General features: G+C 35.9%; 1 protein-coding gene across 1 annotated transcript in view; it reads right to left on the bottom strand.

The window, feature by feature from the left end:
* shisa9a (shisa family member 9a) overlaps nucleotides 1-17,918 on the bottom strand; it is a 23,761-nt gene extending 5,843 nt beyond the window's left edge. The window contains exons 1-2 of the mRNA XM_046853066.1: nucleotides 17,095-17,918; nucleotides 15,897-16,003 (exon numbers count right to left, since the gene is read on the bottom strand). Coding sequence (XP_046709022.1) covers nucleotides 15,897-16,003; nucleotides 17,095-17,603 — 616 coding nt within the window. The 5' untranslated portion in view covers nucleotides 17,604-17,918. The remainder of the gene's footprint in view (nucleotides 1-15,896; nucleotides 16,004-17,094) is intronic.
* Between the last annotated feature and the right edge of the window lie 3,701 nt (nucleotides 17,919-21,619).

The following is a 21,619-nucleotide window of genomic DNA, read 5'->3' as shown; positions in this document are numbered from 1 at the left end:
TAATTACACACCAAACCAAAAACCTGACAGAATTTAAAAGATCTGAAGTTACAAGATAACATCAATAACAACACATTTTTATAAGGAACTTTTGCTTTTGGACAAAATCACTGCTGTTACATGCTGTTCATTTTGTTCACCACAGATTTCTCAGCCTACTCACTTGAAAAATTGACAAAAGTAGCAGCAAAGTGGGAGTGATCCCATGCTTGGTTTTGTTCAATTGCTATATCTCAGCGTGTTTTGCTTTGTGTTTGGATCTGACTCATCTCTACAGGGAAAGTTTCCTCCTAAGTTTTCAGCTGCAAATTGCCTCTACATCATCTTATCCCCATGCTGGTCTCCTGTCATGTGAACACATCTGTTTTCTTGTTCCATTTATGATGCAGAATATGACACATGCACTCGACCACCCACATGCTTAGAACACAGTCTTTGCAATCAATGGAAGTGAATGGAAGGCAAATACGTTTTTCACCTGGATTCAGCAATTCATAACTTTTAAAAGAAAGGGGAAAAAAACATTTATACACTCATGCACTTGTGTATACAGCACTATATATATCTGCAGAAAAAGAAAAACTTAAATTACAGCAATTGTTTGAGAGTGCACCACAAATACATTATCTTGACTTGAGCTCTTGTACAATATTATCCTGGTTAGTGGTCACATCATCATGCACTGAGGAACTTTACATAAAAGTAAAGTGCAATCATTTATAGAGCACTGTATTTAATAATATAGTGAATCATCCAGGGAAAACACAACAACATAAAGTAATGGATTATAATATGATAAGTAGGAAACAAATTTATACTGTACATTCATATATTTTACAGACTAGCAGAACTAATAGACTAGAATATATGTTATTATATTAAAAAACATTTAAAGCTGTTCCTTCACCAATATTTGAACCTTATAATAAATTCATATGGATATCAGATAGATGTCCAGTGTGGTATGTTGTGTAGAAGGTGTGAGGTTTGATATTCAACTTTATGTTGTCATTAATTCCATTTCTGCCAAACATTTTACATTAGCTTCTCCAAACAACAAACATACAAAAACATCCAGGGCAAAAATAGGCCCAGGCAATCAGAGCCACAAAAATGCTGTCTAAAATTAAAAAGTCTGTAATTTATTAAAAAAGTATTTTATTTGGTACAGTTTCATTTACTTTATAGTTTGCAATGCTGTTGATGATACATAGCAAATTGCTCAGCTAGCAATTTATCAGTAAGTATCACTTTATATTACAAGCTAATATAATTGCACAGCGGTACAATAACAGCAGTGTTTTTCTACTGTCAATTCTCACAACAAATGGAACATATCGTTGAGTGACAAAGACACAATCCAGTTGATGCAGCAGATAAACAGCCGAGTTTCTCACTAATCTGAAGATGTATTTATTTGTGTTGATTTGATTAATTGTATTAATAAACTGCAAAATATCTCGTGTACACAGATGAGTAAGCATAGCTGATCTAAATAACAAACAAAAAATTGAATAATGTGCATTCTGTGTGATCAAATTTGTAACATCAAATGACAGCAACAACTTTTGGGGCAGGTGGGTTTTAATTCTGTTCATTTTCAAAGCAATTTCTCTCTGACAGCACAATCAATCAGAATACCAAATGAACATGCACCAATAAACCTCCGATATGAGCAAAAGATGACAATACATCATTTTTCGGCATGCCTTAATTCGAGCCTGCAACAAAGCTGTAAATGTTTTTGCACGTGAGTTCATGTTTAAAAGATTCATACCTTACATACATTTAGGCATGATATACAGTTTTACATACTATACATGTAAGGTGATACACTACAGATTTGAAAGCATGCTTTAAGGTAGTGGGGACAGGAGATGTGTTACACTACAACCATCTGTTATAGGAAATACAGGCAGTAATAAATGTAGTGGGAACCCATTTAAAAACCACGATCAAATCTGTATTTTCTGCAACAAACTGTTCTGTTCCCTTTCATCAGCACTTCCATGACTACTTATCTTAGCTGTGTGAACATAATGAGCATAAAAAATCATTTATTGATCTTATATTCATTTATAACCTTATTATACTGATCAGGGTCATAGTGAAGGGAGCCAATTCTAGGAACACTGAGGTACGAGGCTAAGAAAAGAGCCAAATTGGCAGGGTGCATGCACACACACACCATCCTGCACAGAAAGTAACCCAAGCTCAATAATAACCTTGAGCTGTTGTGAGGCAGCAGTGTTACCTACTGCTGTGTGCTATTCATAAATAAGTGTGCTGCATAAATAATCAAAGTCCTGTCCAGAACCCCTTTACTTAATCCTACTTAGTGTATGTGCGAAACATAAGTGCTGTGAACTCTAAAAGAGTAAGCTTTTTCCTAATTCAGAACACTGTCTTTTTTTCCACCACTACCTTTTTAATTCTTTATCAGCCTGAAAAGAGGCTTTTAGTTCGACCACCTTGAGCTATGCATGCATATGTTCTTGTGTGATATCTGGGCCAACAGCCTCTCACTTTCTCCTAACCTATATAAAAAAATCTCAAGCCCTAATAGTTGGAATTACCCCGGCTTTATATGTCAAGCTAATACCACACACTTAACAACAATAGGCTAATTCCACTTAAAGGGCAACAACTGCAAAAGCTAATTCTTTAATTATTTGTACAGAATATTAGGCGTGTGATTTTGAGATCCCATTGTACACAAAGACTGGTAAAAACAATTAAAGCCTGTATATACTATCAACATTTGATAAGTAAAACAAACTGAAAAATTATAATAACAATAAACTATATAATCAACCAGATACAGTAATATACGAAGAGAACTATTCAAAAAATAAAAAAACAATATATAACAGTTTTTCTCCAAACTGTGAGCCACACGTATTACAATTATGAATGGTAATGTAGGGCTGTAGCTGCTATGCAATTTGTCAATTTTATCATGCAATAATATATAAACTGAAACAAATGCTCCTGAATGTGTGTCAAAAAAGTCAGGATGCACCTGATTCAATAAGACACCCATCAACTATGTAACATGAGAGATGTGTGTGTGCCCTATTTTCATTTTAAATGCTGATTTGCAAAAGAGCTTTACTTTGAGATAAGCCATCCATCAAGGCTTGTTAAGCTGGTGATGAATCTGCTTTATGAGTGTATGTCTCTCCTTTGCTTCACCCAAGGATTTGTAAGCAGAGGCAGAGGCTCCCAAGTGGCACAACAAAAAAGCATTTACCCTATTGTTGGAAGATCATGAAATTGAATCCTGATAATACTACAACCATCTGTGACCAGGAGTCCAAGAGAGCATAATTGTCTCTGTTCTCAATGCGGACAAGATAGAATTATTCTCTTCTCTGTCAATCAGAGCTGCACTCGCCTTTGTGGGCATTTGTGAGCGCCACATACTATATATGGCAGGTATCACTTTTCTTTCGAATGTGTTCAGTGGTTCTTCGATATTGTGTCACAGAAAAAATATATGCTAGCACTTACCTTTACAAGTTGGTAGCTATTCCATGTTTTTTTTTTTTTTAAAGCTAGCTATCTAAGTACGAAACGCATGATAAAGAAACAGAATTTAAAAATAAAGCAAGAAATATTGAACTGCATGGGTGTTCTGATGAAATAATATGACATCTTGTTATTGTGAAGCAACTTTGCTTTACTGACCTGGGCTTCTGACCTATCCCTGTCTTCTTCCAACAAAAACAGTCTACTTATTTTATGCCCCATGTACCCCCATGTTAGATGGAGGTACCTCATTAAATCACTGGCATATAGTAATGTATCATCCTACACCTGCCTGAAATACACATCATTTTGCTTAAGATCTGACCATTCTCTTAGTTGCAGCGAAGTCAGTGTTAATGGTGTTGATCTTTTAGTGTTTGGGTATGCCAGAGGATTGTAATTACAGCCCCCCACATAAGTGACTGGAATACAAATGACACTGTGTGAATACTGGTTCAGATGTAAGGGCTTCTTTTAGTCAGCAGGTGATGTTAGTGCCAGGCTCCACTTGACTCTTTCTGGCTATATTTTCCTGGTCACATCTGAAAGAGGAAGCATTGACTGATAATGATTTCTGTATGCTAAGTTAGGGGACATTCCAAAATTTTATGTAAGGCCCCAGTAACTCTGGACCTGTGTCAATCTTGGCATTTAAGGGTGGACAATTAGTGTGGCCCCATGCAGCTTGTCCAGCACTTGGTACTTGGCATTAGCAGCATGGCCTGGCCACAAAGCTGCAATTCACAAGCCTGGTAGGTCTGTAGTAGATTTGCTTTTTTTCTGTATCTGGGGGCTTCCTGCATCACTTGAACTACAGACACAACACACTTCCCTTTTAACTGCAATATTGTGAGAGATCCTGTTCCCTTGCTATTCTATAACATCAAGCAACTCACATCATCCTGACAGCAGCTGGATGGTAAGCAACATCTCAATTTTATACACCTGCACATATTGTGTGCTACTCTCATGCTAACCCTAACCCTAATCTTCAGGGTCAGATTCTTCTCCATGATTGTCCTCAACCATTTGTGCCAGACAAGGTCCAGTTTTGGGGTGGGTTAATGGTCGTCCAAGAAAATTGAGGTCATCCTGGACACAGTTCTTCTGGTGGAATAGAGACAGCAGTACTATGGGATTATTTATTTACTGCACACACTTGCCACCACTCTAAACGGTGCTTCCTCCATTGTCAGGATACATTCTGGTTTAAGGTTAAAACCTACTGTACCAGCCAAAGCCTTGTTTCTCCCAGCAAATGACTTTGCTTGTGTCTCTTTACAGTCTAGGAAGATTGTCTTGTTATTCCTATTCCTAGTTCCACATAATAACCAAGGTGATCTTGTAATGCTACAGTAAATGGCTAGACCAGTCTCTTATGGGTAATGATTTGGGTTTTGATGTTCTTTTCCCACCATAAGCACTTGTTAATAAATTCCACGTCATCATCTATAACTAGCTTAGCTAGGAACCTTTAAATTCTGCAATGGGATGTGCCTGTTTGTTTTGAATTCAGACTAAATATTCAGTGTGACTTTCAGACACATCAACTACTGAATGATGTGTTGTTCTTGGAAGAAGGACATGCAGATTTACTTGGTCTTTTGTCTGAAAAGACATGAACTGAAGCATCTGAGTTTCCATTTATCCATTAAACTTTTTATTCTTGCCAGCTACATGATGCCAGCTATTCTACATAAGGAAATTAGTGGCTTCCAGCTACTATAATCCTGTCAAGACCTGCCAGGAAAGCATATGCTACAGTTTGTTTTGTTTGACTGATCTCTTTGGTAGCACTGAGCTCACTGTCCACATTTAATTATCTTATGGCAATTCAGGTACAGTGGGACTAATGTCAGGGGAGGATGTGTGCCATTTGATCTCTGTAAGAAATGTATCTTTGTATCTGCTGTATCTTTTGTACCTGTTGTACCACCACTAGTTTCTGGAATGCTCACCATATGATTATACTACTGAATCTACTGGGACTGAATATGTCATGGTTACTATAAATCAGACCATAAAAAGACCAAGACAACAGTGCAACCATGAGACACCTTTCCAGAAATTCATTAAAGATGCATGAGAATATTTTGGGAGCTGAATGTCTTCGGGGATGATAGTTTGAGAAGGGCAGTGGGGCCCATGAGTGATTTCCGTTGCACATCAGAGAGGTCTTTCCTTCTCATGTCTGCCACTTGTTTTTGACATTAGCAAAATGCAGGCAGCACAGAAATAATTTCATTACACTGATTGCAAGATGCCAAGTATTATCTCCTCAGAGACCTATCTTGCTCAACCTGTGATGTTTATTTTTGTGCTTATATCAGGGTATTAAACAACAGTCAAACAAAGCTTTTGTGGTTAGAATAAAAGAGATTTTGAAACAATGTGACACTGTGTCATACATACTGTAGGATTAGTGTACTAGGCACATGAAATTAATTAGAAACTCTGGCAATGTATGCAATTTATAGGTTATGACATGAAATTGCACTGTGTTACAACTAATTGACTAGAAATGCCACTTTCAGCTCTAATATTGTCATTAAACCCCATTAAAAGATTAAAAGAGATAATTTACAATTAAAATACAAAAAAAAGAACTAATTGCAATATATTCTTAAAATATTACAGTTCAATCCAGTAGATATCACTATTGTAACATTCATATTATTATAAGTAATATATGTAGTAGAGAACAATCCAAATATTCTTATCTCTGTATAAAGGGAATTATATGGAGGATTTTTAATATCTGAGATAGCAGCACTGTATGCATGTTGTCAAATTGGGCTTTTGATAATAGTATACACCGATTCAATTGTAAATCTCATATCATTGATTCTCCTGATTCCATCATCATATCTGACCCAGTAGATAGCTGCCCACTATCACACAACAGCTCCAAACCTGGGTGAGGGTGAAAACTAGCATATGTTTCTTCTGAGACATGTGACACCAACCACTACATCTCATCACAGGGCAGCTGAACTGCACTCGGAGGAAATCTCATACTGTCCTCTTCAGTATACATGAAATTGCAGGGGAGAGCCTAATGCAATTCCTTTCAACCAGAAAGCATGACCAGTTATGTTCTTTTGGACTCTCAGCTATAGATGGATGTAGCATCATTGAAACTCAGCATCACTCTGTGAGAAGGTGTTTTCTGTTGCAGCACTCGGGATCTCCATTTTTGTAATACAATATGCATTGTAATTTTATATGTAAATGAGCCTGTATTTTTGTTAATACAAAGCAAACTGGAAATTATGATGGTTTAAATATACATTGAAAACCAATCACAGTGTAACATATTTACTATTTGAGCACCAGTGGTTTTCTTTAATCTTCTCTTCTGAAAGGTTTATACGGCCAAAAATATGCCTTAAGAACCATGTTCAAAAAAGAGTTATCCATGACAGAGGATAGCTAGTAAAAAAAACAACAACAAAAACAACTGAGGCATTCATTCTTTCTCAAGACAAACTACAGTAAGTCTTGTAGCAGGGAAGCCCATATGGAGAGAGGAAATGCCCTTGAGCAAAGATTAAAAATTTTGCCATCTGAGAACATGCAACTTTGCTTGCGGATATCCTTCCTCAAGGCTTAATATTTAAGACAGAAATATGGTGATATTGCCTATAATACAACAGTAATATAACTGATTGATTTGAAGCAAAACATTTCATATGATATATGTGTATTTAAAAGTTTAACCTAAATCTGAAAACACCTGATGATTGCTTTAAAGTTTTATGAAGAAATTTACCTTAGATTTAAAAAACCTGGAACGGAGATCTTGCTGGAATATCGGAGATGTATTTTCTATTTCTCTATCTCTCTCACACACACCTAGTTGATGGAGGTTGTTTGTCACAAGAGCTCTATTGGTTATAAGAGGCTATGGCACAAGTATATCAGATACATTCATATTTGTTTCATGTATACTTTCTGTCCACCTTATTAAGTAAGCCTATCTTGTAGGGCCATCTTGTAAATATGTATGGAAATCCTCATTAATTATCACTGTCTAAACATAGGGCACATTTGCCTGGGTATTTTTTGTAGACTGACTGTTCTCTGACCAGTTACTAGCCAGTCTTAAGTTAAGTCATGTGTGTTACAGTGAGTAACTGTACATATGAAGAAGTATAAGCATATAATAAGAGTACCTGATAACTGGCCATTTAATGTAGATTTGCCATGTGTTTACTCCAACCTGTGCTTTTCCCCTACTCATGTGGACACATGAACCATCACACCAATATGGGTCTTTTTTTTTTTAAATCAAATTCCAAATTTGGCCACAATTTGCTGTATTTTTGCTATAATAGCCTCAATTTTTTTGGAAAGGCTCTTTTCACAAGATTTAAGAGTGTGCAGTGGGGATTCGTAATCATTGAGCCACAAGAGCATTAGCAGGGTCTGGCACTTATGTTGGGTGAGGAGGTCTGGGGTGCAGTCAGTGTTCCAGTTCAACCCAAAGGTGTTCACTGGAGTTTATGTTTAAGACTCTGTGCAGGTCTTATGATCCAATGCTGTCAAATCATGTCTTCATGGACCTCATTTTTATACATGCACATTGTCATGCTGGACCAGGTGATACTGTAGTACAATGTCCAAAAACATTCTACACAATTGTGTGTTTTTAACTTTTGGGTAACACTTTGGGGAAGATTCACATTTGGGTGTGACGGTCAGATGTCCACATCCCTTTGGCTCTATAGTATATTTTCAGTGAGAGATGGCAAGTTTTATACAATTTATTTACTGTAGGTATGTTCATAATCATCAAATTAATGCTCAGTACTATATTACTCTAAGGCATTTCTCTAAAAGCAATCTTCAATGTGCTGCAAAATTCCCTATCTTCGATGAGGGTTAGATTTTGCCCATGTAAAGTCTGAGTTAAACAGACAGATAATACAAATAATTTCAATCTCTGTCAAGAGAAAAACAGTTTAACAGTGGTAAATATTCTGCTGAAAAAAATCCATTAATCTGTCACATCACTGAAGAATACCCCATGTAATAAAGTGTGTATTTTCTGTGTGTGTGCGTGTGTGTGTGTGTGTGTGTGTGTGTGTGTGTGTGTGTGTGTGTGTGTGTGTGTCTGTGTCTGTGTCTGTGTGCGTGTATGTGTGTCCAGTTTCAATGCACATCCGTTATGTGAGGAGAGTGAGGAGGAGGAAGGAGCCCAGCAGCTTCTGATCAATACAATACATAATTGAAGTCTATGAAGCAAATTGGAAAGAGATTGGAACTGGTCCTAAACCAATGAGAACTAAAGTGCAAATAAAATATCATTTAGGGACAGTTGTAATCTCTCGACCACAGGGCAATGTGCTGCTAATCAACAAGGTACTTTTCTATGAATGCATATTAACTAACATCTGTGATATTAAAAAAGCAGATAATTTTGCAACGACAATATTACAGTTAAACAGCATTCTATAATTGCATCTGGTATCATCCCGATCAGGATGGGTTCCTTTTGCCCTCCTATGTTAAATAATTCTTTCATCACAGTGCTTTATACATGTACTAATATGACTAATACTGTTATTTGTATCTGACAAATTTGCATATAATAGCTACAAAGCCATGGAGGAAGTTGATGCCATCTCTAAAATCCTATTTAATGCTCCTGAAAGAAATTAAAATTCATGATCTGTGTCTGTGTGAGTTCCAGACACAGCGTCTCAGATCTACAGATAGCCAATTGGTGCACTTGCATATATGCATGAGATAAAAGAAAACAGTAAGTAAAGGGCAAATGATAATACCCCACTTTTATATTCCATACAGTATAATTGTTATTTACGGCATTGTGAAACAAACTGTTCATGGACACAGGACAGGATAGGCACAAATCCATCAATTGCAAAATGTTTTATATTATCACAGCCTTTTTGCAGTTTCATTCACATTTTAGATTACATTCAATAACAACAGTACTTGGTTCAGTACTAGAGCAAAGTTTGTATCTGAAATAAAATTAGAAACTGGCACAAAGTATGAGTCCTGTATGTGCCTCTGTTTCAGTGACGCACATAAACTGACCACATGTCCCTTCCCCCCAATGTGCTGGCGGCCCATAAGGAAGAGACTGCCAACCTGTCCTCCGGGTGCAGATTCTGAGCCAGTATTGCTCGATGGACTTCTCTAGGAGCGTGAACCAGGATGGTCCAAATACATCCCCAGCAGGGGGCTCCTGTCATGTTAGCATGGCAGCATTAGTGATTGTACCCAGTGAACCAACAGAAATATGCTGCCTGCCTCATGGACCATGAACCATGGCCCAGTAATCAGGGTGGGACAGAGCCTCAGGAGAGAGGGCTGATATACTGCCATGGCCATGCACACTGTGACACTGTGTTTTCACCCAAAACCAATAGTTTTGGAGAATGAAAGAGGAAAAGAGATAGGGGTTGTACCTTGCAGTGGATTTTTATATATATATATATATATATATATATATATATATATATATATATATATATATATATATATATATATATATATATATATAAATGTATGATATCATTATGAAATAAGAGCAGAACACATGGATTCTTCACAATAGAACAAATGAGAGAGAGAGAGAGAGAGCCCTTCACAAAGGCTAAAGATTAAGGAGGATTTCTCACCATAAGGAATTTCAGAGAACTTAATAGAGCTTTAATCCCTCTTTGTGGTTTTTCATCTCTAGACCTAGACCTAGAGCAATATCTCACTTATTAGCAAGGAACTCAAAACCTTTTACAGAATAAAGATTATTGCATGGAATCTGAGAAGTTTATAAACCAGCCACATGTTTAATATGGCTAGGATAAAAGCTTATGGCTTGCATAAAAGCCATGGATTAGTCATTTTTAGCCTTCATTTCAGAATGAAAATTGGTATAGATTTTGCCGTATGTATTACACAACTGCAGTGAAAATGGTCTGTACATTTCTTGAAAGTTCTTTAATATATAAAATAATTTATCTATAGCGAATGTCAGATGATAAATATATGTACATTGTAGCAGTAGTGCAAGTAGTGCAAAGTCTAAATTATTTATTTATTGTAATATTGCAATATTCATTTAAAACTGCCTTCTGATGTGACTGTTCTTTAAAAGATAAAACTGCTTTACTTAAAGTGTGTCATATTAAATCAAAATTACTGCTCATGAGATTTTTTTCTATATTGTTTTCATTAAGTTACTTATAAGTATTGGTTTACATTTAAGGTTTTTTTTACAGCGTATTCAAATATAACAACAATACAAATTTAAGTTTGGCATAAAATTTGATGTTAAAGATGTACACTTAGTCAAAGAATTTTTTACCAGGTTGTATCTTTTAACGTTTATCATAGCAGCATACAGCTGAGTTACACAGTTTGGGTCCGTGTCTTCTTGGCAAAGAGGTTCCCTACATTCTGGTTGATCACCCTTGTATCCTTTAACAAAGCCTTTGATTGCTCTCTTCTCTTTAATGAAGCCTGGGAGTGCTCTCTTTCAGAATGTCAGTGTTGCCTTTCACAAGGCCCAAGGCCTTATGGAGGAGTGTGAAAATTATGTCACATATGCTATGGCATTCATAGTTACCTCTTGGAGATCTGTCTGACCCCTATCAACTGTACACCAACTAATGGACTATTTTCAGAAAGACACTTCAAGACAGTTGCAGACGCCACCACAACTCACACTGAAGCTGTTTTACTGGCTCAATCATTACTAAGAAACGTTATTTAACTTCTTTCTTGAATTTATCACCTGATGTACTGTACATCAATGGGCCTCTTTTCATTTCTTTTATTTACATTTTTATATTAATGTATATTTTGTAGTCACTGAGCCTGACCATTTTGCATTCATTCTATCCTGCGAATCTGTTCCCCATTGTTCTGTATTGTGTTTGTGATAGTAATCATTATGTTGCCATTTCTAATTTGTTTTCTTTTGATTTAGGTTTTTTTTGTGTAATGTCATTTTACATTATAAATATTTTTATCTTAGTGAATTGAATAGATCATTTTCTAAAGTGAGGAGAAATTCTATTCAGCATTCAGTAAGACGCAATGGGGATATTTAAATTGACTAAGGCTGCAATTATTTTTCTATTATTATTTTGCTATATAGAATAATAGTACATTCATTATTACTGATTAACTAAATCATATACGTAAATCTTTTCAGTGATTTTGCAAACAAAAATCCACTATCTTTTCCCATGTCCCCATTACTAACAAAAAAAACTTGGACAAACACATATGCTTACTATAATGGCACTACAAAATTACCCACATAACAACAGATAATCAGTCTAAAGCACAACAGCCACTTTCAAAGCACAGCCATTGAAAGGAAATTAAATTGAATCAAAAAGAAAATTCCCAGAATTCTAGGAACATTTATACTGTTAATTAAAGAGATACAAAGCTTATGTCTGTTGTCGGAACTCAGGCCCCATGTCCGAGTAGACATAACAATTAAGTGGCTCAATTCTCAAATTAGTTTTAGCTATACACTAATCAATTACCAATAATTTTCAAAACTTCGAATAATACATGTACAATCTAAATGAAGACATATTCCAGTCATGAATGAGAAGCTTTATCAGCTTTAATGCAGTCAATTCAGGCCCGTCCCATGGAGCTCTAGAGAGAGAACCATCTCAACAGCACCCGTCAGCTTTCACATGCGAGTGCAAAATGAATATAACCAAGCCTTACTTTTTATATCTCACACCTAGTAAAATTTACATACTTTGTTTTATATTTCCTCCCTAACAATTTACATACACCAATCATTTTACAAGGATTTGCATATCCCACCTTTTGCTTACGTGTTTTCTGGAAAGTTTATACCTTTTTCTAGGAAGTCTTGTTTATGTCCATACAATTCTAATTTACATGTACAAAAATATCTCTCGATAGTGACCTTTTCTTTAAAGAAATCTTCGATTGTGCACTTTTGCACATAACAATGCAACAGATCATCCGCCGCAATATTCAAACGTTTTCTGAAAATCTCGTCTGATTTTTGTCTGCAAATCATCCTTTGTTTTGTTTAGTGTACACTTTGTATAGAAACGTGTTAGTTATTTTTCTAGTTTTACAAACCAAGGCTTTAGTTTTAACACACCAGCACTTTTCTCCAAATGCTTTTCTTATTTTTCATAATTCTCGTCTTTTACTTAGTTTTTCCTAAAATCGTCTTCAAAAATATTTCTTATGCCATAATACTTCTTTATATAAAATTTCCTGTCTTACTTTTATCCTGCCTGCATCTCATTCTCTCATAGAAACAACTTACCTCCTGTGTGTTTTGAACATTGGATCTATTATACAATTTCTTGCAACTATTCTCCTACATTCTTTATTATCTGACGATGATGTGCTATTACCCTATTACTCTTCATATTTTTTATATGATTTTTTCATTGAAGTTTCTACTTGTGCTTTGATATATATATATATATATATATATATATATATATATATATATATATATATATATATATATACTGTATATATATATATATATATATATATATATATATATATATATATATATATATATATAAAAGTAAATATATTTAGCTGTTTGATTAAAGTTAAGTTAGGTTGCCTGCATGCTGCTTGCTTATTTTTCTATGTTTATTTGATTAAATCTGCCATTTTTTTCTAATCCCTAATCTAATCCATTGGTCGTATCTGCTCACTGACCTTTATAACATGTATTACATTTTGATTATATAATGTATGCTAACTTTATATATGATAAACTTTTCTCTAAAGCATGATTATTGATTTTGTCTTGAACTCTCTTTATACACAGAGTTCTCTGCAAAGCTGAGTACTGTACTATATTAATGCTGAATAATGTTTATATGTATTAAGCTTGGATTGAAACTAATATAAGAAATGTTATATGTTATCTGATGCATTTTGCTAAATTATATTATATATTACTAGACTCTACTACTAATAGCTGAAGCTAAATTACATGGGTGAACTTTATGCACCCTATTATGCAAGATGAGTCAAGATGTCATGCGGTCTCACTGTTTTATCCGCATAGCCAAGGTGTTCAACCACATAGGCAGCCGATGTGTATCAATATCTTTGTCTGACATTTACCGACATTTTCTAATATGTTCCATACATGACTTCTGACTGAATTTTGCACAGTGCATGATGCACCTGCACATGCCTATTCTCTGCACACTGTGCACAATGCACCTGCACTCACCAATAAACTGACCTTACTATTACTATTATTTTTGCTATTATTATTTTATATTCTATATTATTATATTAATTATTATATTAATATTTATTATCATTATATTATAAACCGACCTAGCCAAATTTCTCAACATACTTACACAAAGTAAGCTTTAGTCTATGGAACATATATCTCGCTCCAGTATCTCGGCTGATTACAGACACTGATCGATTCCAGACATCTGCCAGCACAAGGTGCTAATAAATGAGAAATAATAGGCCTATTTAGAAAGCGCATTAAGGAAATGCATTTTAGCCAAGGTGGTGAAACAAACCCTAGAAACAGAGTGTTTGTGGGTGGATAGCCATATACACAAATAAAAAAGATTGGACAGAAACAACATCTTCCTAGGACACCATTAGTCTTTCCCAATTGTTTCTTAGGGGCTTTCCCTAATTCTTCTATTTTCTTTAATTTAAGGAACTTAAGGATTTTATGTCTTCACTCACAAAAAAAATCGAATTTTTCTGTAAACATTTTGTTATAAGATTTTTTGGCTGTAATGGTGATGAGACTGATCAGCATGTAGAGTGAGTACTATTGTTAATAAATTACAAATGAAATGATTAAGTTTGAGAAATACCGCTAGAGGCACACATTTCTATTCTGTTCAGGATTTTTCAAGCAATCTTTTTGAAAGTGAAAATTGTATCTGTGATTGGTGCAATCAGGGTTATAATTCAGAGCTGGCTTAAAATGCACTGCACTGATGTCAAACTCATTTCTGTTGCCCTATGTCCTTTTTCTTTCATTAAAATGCACTGATTTCACATTCTGGAAGATCGTCTTACCTTTTTTCGGTCTAAAATGTCTAAAATATCATGAATTTTTTTTTTTTCAGCATCTTTGCTAAAGTTTTTCACTTGGGGCAACACCTAAGATCTCCTACTCTTGGGAATGTAGGACAAGAAAAGCCCAGAAAAGATCTGACTAGTAGAAGGATAAAAGCATTAAATGGATGTGTGTAATTTACTATGTAACATTCAAATCATACCACTATTGTGCTTTCTAACAGCATGTTATCAGTTACCGGGGCTATGACGAGCAGGTCAAAGAGAATAATACATTTTTGCATGAGTCACTGTACATTTTGCTTACAAAGCTTACAAATGTTAGCTTTGATATTAAGTCATTTATACACTGTGCTTGTCCTTGCCTTGTAATACAGGCTTAATAATCTATTGCACCTGAGGTCTTATTTTATTAAGCTAAAGAATTTCCCAAAGTTATCTGAATATATAATTGTAAATATAAACCTTATTGAATTCCAGTGTTTATAATCGAATCACCACATACACTGCTTGCACAAACTTAAAAAGAGTAAATTGAAAAGAGTAAAATTAAATAAGACAACAATCAAGAACCATCATACTCTTTCACAATTTACTGTGCATGCATCCCTTGGGATTTTCATATATGGCCTACATACTATCGTTACTTTAATAAGGTTTATTCATTGTCTTATAAATGAAACACTAATGAAATAAGGATTATAAAAAAGAGTTTACAGGTATTACAATTCAAATGTTTGGAATTAATTATCTGCAATAAAAACTGCTGTTTGGAGTATCATCATCTATATGATGAAACAAAATGAAAACAAACTGCAGTCTTACATTCTCCACACAAATTAAAATTGCTCTCTCTTTAATACCCACACCGGAGATGATGAAATCAACATCGCAGAATATTAAATTAAATTACACATGCATTTAAACAGTCATTGAGCACCTTACTTTAAGATACTTTGTGTATTGTATAATCACAATAAACCACAACTGCAGCCCAAACCACCAAACCATACAATATGCTTTCACAATTTTAACTCTTAATTTAACTTCAGAGAAAATATACAGTAAAAAGTTGGCATATTGAAACCAAAACTGAACTGCACTCCATGTGAGGCTTTATGTCAGAACATGTTGAAGGACCTCACTTTTTCATTATGTCTTGTGTAATCCCATCTCAAAACCTAGACATATAAACATGTTTGAAATGTAGCAATGTGTTGCTGCCTCGTGCTCCTGCACAGCTGACGAAACATTATGGTAAGGCAAAAGCAACTCCAAATGTGACTTACGCATATTGTTTGCCCTCGCCTGCATGTTGTCATAGTTCTGTACATGTCTTCCGATGGCTTCTTCATGTTCGGCTTGACAGGCACCTTGCATCACACTTGCTACAGCTCTGTCAGGGAACAAACATTTTACTAAATTAGTGAACAATACAGCTATGCCACCAAAGTTGACTATGCTTACATGAGCGTATTTAAACTTTTCCCATGCAGAACTCAGATACTGTATTAAAACTAAAACAATGGTCACCAGCTCTCCTGCTGAAGATTTATCATCCTGATAAGGATGCCTAAACAAGCTCCTAAAAGGCATTGGAGAAAGAGAATAATGGGTTGATGCAATTGTGCCAAATTTAGGCAATATCGGTCACAAGTAGATTTTTTTTTTTTATCTAAAACATTCTAAATGTTTTATGTATAAATGTAGAAATTGATCATGTTAGCAATACGGGAAGATATTACTCATGATATCGGTCACCAACAATATCGCATAATATCTGAATTCAGTTTAGATCATCAGAAGAATGATCCTCAACAGAATGACTGCTGTCCAAGGTGCTGACTTTGTAAGACCCATATGAGGGATGTGACATTTAAGAAGACCAGTTTTCAGGCAATGACAGCTAAAAATACTGTAAACCTCTAACTTTGCTAAACAATAATAAACTGTTTAAAAACAAATATACAACTCAAGGTATCACAAAATATATCTAGCAGCTCAAAACCATTCTTTAAGTTCATTATGATTATAACCAGCAGTTCACTGCTTGCTGTTGGTTTTCCACTGACGAGCAGCTGACAGATTCTACACGTGTAGGTAACATCATTAGAATGCATTGAATTAGATTATAAAACATTGACTTGATGTATTTTGGAAAAGACTAACTTTCTCATTACAAACTGCACAGCGCGTAATGAGACTTGCAGTGATTGTGTAGTTGTTGCGCATGCGTTCCATAGCGTACAGCAAACACGCTGCCAAGTCTCATGTAAACCTGGTCTTCTTTCAATTATGTTCTGGTCCCAGGTGTAGGTTCATAAGCGGACTAAATAAATGCGTCTACAAACAGTGTGGGAATAAGTGTTATATCATCAGTCAGGCGCAGTGAGCGCGTAGAAGGCATTTTAAAAATCACGCCTTTTTGTATATATAAAGCGAAAGCGCAACAGTTCACAAACTCACAAATAAGTACTTCGAACCTACCGAGTCATGTTTTCCCTGTGAGGTCTCTGCGCCTTTTCCAATCCAAGTTTGGTAAAAATCCCGACGAGCGCCATGATGGCCACAACTCCACAAACGACGTACACGATTAAGTTAGTCTTGTCTTTGGTCGGATCGTGCCTCGGGTCCGTCTTCTTGTAGGGCGTTTGTCCCTTGAGCCACACTGGTGTGTTGTAGTTTGTGCACAGGCTCTGATCCAGGCGCGAGCTCTTGAACGCGCAGCAGAAGCGGAAGCCACAGGTGCCGCAGCAGTACAGGTAGGTGCCCGTGCGGCACACGAACGGCGGGTCCCACTGACCCATTACGTCGTAGTAGCCACGGCACTCGTCCTGCGTGTGCGGCTTCTCGGACACGCTGCTCTCCTCAGAGCCGTTCGAACCCGACAGCACGACGAATCCCTCGAGTCGCCGCTCTGCTTCACCGTCCGCCCTGCACACCAGCGCCGTGACCTCCACCAACAGGTACTCCCACAGCAGAACCGTCCATCTCATCCTGCTCCTGTTCTCTCAGTGCCACTGGCTAGCAGGTGGAACAGAAGAGAAATTGAAGTGCGAAAATGTACCCATACGGAGTGCGTTTCGTAATTTTTCTTAGATTGCTTTTCTTCCAGTTTTTCTTGGACCTGCACGAGTAAAGTCCACCGCGGTCGCTGTGCGTTCAGGTCCGAAGCTCACTGAAAGCTTTTTTTTCACTGTACTTTCAGACGCTTTTTGTGCAGCGCGCAATGCTGCGTGTCAGGGATGATGTGCGCGCGTGCAGAGCCTTCGAGCAAAACCACGGGCAACAGCGGACTCTCCGCTTCACACTGTGTGTGTGTGTGAGAGAGAGAGAGAGAGAGAGAGAGAGAGAGAGTTTCAATTGAATTGGAAGAAAGAGGGAGATGGAGAGGGAGAGATCGAGAAACCAAAAACAAGAGAAATACTGTAGTAAACAAAAATCCAGAGAAATGGAAAAGAATGAAGAAGAAATCATAAAGGAGGGATATATATATATATATATATATATATATATATATATATATATATATATATATATATATATATATATATATAGATAGATAGATAGAGAGAGAGAGAGAGAGAGAGAGAGAGAGAGTGTAAACAAAAATCCAGATAGAAAAGAAGGACTAACTGAGAAATCATAAAAGGAGTGAGAATGAGAGAGAGAACAGACATGAGTGAGGAAGAAAAGGGTGGAAGGAAGAGAAGGAAAAAGAGGAAGAAGGCAGGGATTGATGTAACAACCCAGTGTACTTTCCAATTGCTTCATTACTACATCCAAAACACTAATTATGTTGCATTTAGGTCAGCACTGATCTCACTGTTTATCTGGGTTCTGTTTGATGTGGTTCGCTTATACTGAACTGATCGTCTTAGCAACAGAGTCTACATTCTCTCCTAGCTTCTGTTGTCAAGTTGTGGGAAATATCAGATGCATGATGGCTGTGTGCTTTAGGACAAAATGTGTCTTGTGTTTAGATCCAGTAAGCTGCAGTGTCAGTCAATGTCTCACATGTTCGCAGCATAAGCATATCTGCCAATCCAGCTTTTCATGTGCCACCACAACACTGCTACTCAGTGTCTGGTACAAGGCACAGTTACCATACATACATACCATATGCTATACAGAACAAAAAGGTCTACAATCTGTTGTTAGTTAATCTAAATTTGTCCTAATAAATCTACTAAGACTTATTATAGTCAAGGCTTCTCTGCATGACAGAAAGGCCATTAATTTACATCATTAAGCTGTTCTGTAAAAGAGTTGTGCTTTGCTATAATGGATCCCTTTGCAATTTACAGACTGAACTGACTACTTCAAAATTAGGGTTTTAAATCTGAGTAATTCTTTTACTAATTTGTAATAATGATAAGAAGATTATAGAATTATAGTATAAGATGATGTATGCAACAATAATATTTTTGTATTGAGAGAAACTGCAGTGTTATACATTAAAAGCTGGCACATATAGTACATTAATGGACCTAAAAACACCTGTTATAAAATCCTTAAGAAGAGGAAAACAGAAAAAAAAGCAGAAAGATTTTGTAGACAAATTTAAAGGTTTTATTGAAGGTTCAGTGTGGGTATTTTGTATGTTGAGTGCAACAAGGTGCTATTTGTTTTTTTTTTTGGGTACAGAATTTTTGACTGGACATGTCCACATTTAATATGGCACTATACGTAAAAGAGCATTCAAATCGTTCAAAAAGAAAATGGCAGATCTGACAAGATGGACAGAATAGCTTCTCATTTTTACCTTTGCTGCAGTATAAAACAATAAATAACATCACATAAAACTATTGTGTGTCCGTTTATATATGATCAAATATAATTCTCAAGATTATGGGATGTAAAGTGCTTTACAATATATGCTTCATAACTGAACACTCACACAAACATTAAGAGAGGGCGTGGCCTTTTTTTAATATAAAACGAATTACTAAATAAATAGTTGTTACACGATGTTATACTATTCCGAACAAATTAGATTAATATGTCAAAGACCCAGCAGTTGAACAGTTTCATGCTGTTATCTTATCTGTTGTGGATAAACACATTCCTTTGAGAAAATGCACAACTAAAGGGAAAGACACTAAATAATCTGTCTCGACATTTTCAAGATAATTGGCTTGCATTTTTATAAACTGCTGGTTACAGCATGCATGGGCCAGAGCCACCAAAGGTAACATAGTCACAGTAAACCAAATTCAGATTTCTATGTAATAAATTCATGCTAAATCAAATCACAGCTTCATATGTTTCATCTTTTACTGAAAGTACAAATAATCTACCCTCCAGTGCAGTGGTGTGGCAAGTACAGTGCCATCTCACAGCTCTGAAATCTCTCACTCATTCCTACTGAATTCTTGACTTACTGTCTGGGTGGAGTTTGGCACGTTTTCCAGATGTTTGTATGGATTTCTTCTGGGTTCTCAGGTTTACACACACTCCATAAAATCAGCCTGTAGGTGCGTATAAACGTGCTAAAGTGTGTGCACAATGATGGACAGCTTTCCAATTCACACCCAGCATTCCAAGGATATGCTCCAGAGTCACTGCAACACTGACCACGATAAAGAGGATAAATGAATGAATGAATGAATAAATGAATATTTATCTCATGGACATCCATCTGTTGGAGGTTAAAGCCATGAATAATTATTTTTAATTATTTCATTCAACAGCTAAGCTGTTACAGGAGGTTTGAACAAAAGTGGAGCTTTACCAGGGAGTACAATAGCAGTATTTACTCCTGACACAACCTCATCCATTTCCATGACCACAATGCTTTACTTGTAACACAATCTATGTATGCCTGCGTTGTTAATTTACACAGGTGACTAGCTTGTTAACCTGTTTGCTTATCTAGGTTGCACAGATTGCTGTTTTTGTGATTTATTACTGGGATTTCCAACCTTATCTTACAAGAGCCACTATATTTAATCTGAATTTGTGTAAATTCATTTAGTCTGGTTTCCACTTTATTCATAGCACCTTTGAATGCACCCATACTATTTTGTGTTTTATTCCACTTTTTAATTCAGCCTCAATGTTTAACACTGTTTAGTAAAACCACAGTGTACATTTCTAATCCGTAAGGCTGTTTAAATGGTGTTGGGTTTTTTTACGTGGTTCACTTACCTAGGTTACGTATACAAGAGTTACTATAGATCAGAAAAAAAACTTTTTCTATTCACTTGAAACCTTTGAAATTTTTATGCATAATTCCAAGACTATTATAATTCTCTAGCATGCTAGCAATAATCAAATATTACCATAAATAATAAAACTTAGTGTATAAAAATAAAACAAATCAGGCTAGACAAGGTTTTCCCTAAGGCTTATTTCCAAACATTGTACTTCTTATTCATCTGCACTCTGTAGATAAAAATACACAGTCTGATTGATTAAGCTGACATTTTGTACAAGCTGACCATATCCACAATATTGTATATTGGACAAATCTAACCTTGGTGTTCTACACTTAATCACATACCTCAAGATCTTGAACTGTTAAGTGTATGAGCAGGTCTAACATAACAACATGCTAACAATGGACAGATTTCCTTAGCTAAGGCTAATAAAACATTTATTTATATCTTTGTATCATGTCACTCTTGAAAATTGTATTTGTCATGTAGTTGTATCACATAAGTTCAACAACTCCTGTACATGTTCACTTTATGCAGAGGAGGGAAATTCAAGGAAATAAGCAACATAAAATGTTTTAGTAACTTGTTTGAACACCGATTTACCTTGACGTGCCTTGACACCTGCATAATGTGCACATGTCTAGAAATGTAATGGAGTAGCTTCAGCATTTGATCCTAGAGATAGTAATTTGATGAGGTCTTAAAAAGGAGCAATCCAAAATCTCCTATAGGTGTTCAAGTGTGTTAAGATCTGGTGGCTGTGAAGGTCAGAGCATTTGATTTGCTTCTTTTTTCATCCTCATTAAACCATTCAGTGAATCTTTGTGCAGTGCGAATGTGAATCCTGGACG

Source organism: Silurus meridionalis, chromosome 7 (genome assembly GCF_014805685.1).
Source record: "Silurus meridionalis isolate SWU-2019-XX chromosome 7, ASM1480568v1, whole genome shotgun sequence".
Taxonomy (NCBI): Eukaryota; Metazoa; Chordata; class Actinopteri; order Siluriformes; family Siluridae; genus Silurus; species Silurus meridionalis.
This window is presented reverse-complemented; position numbering and strand designations above follow the sequence as displayed.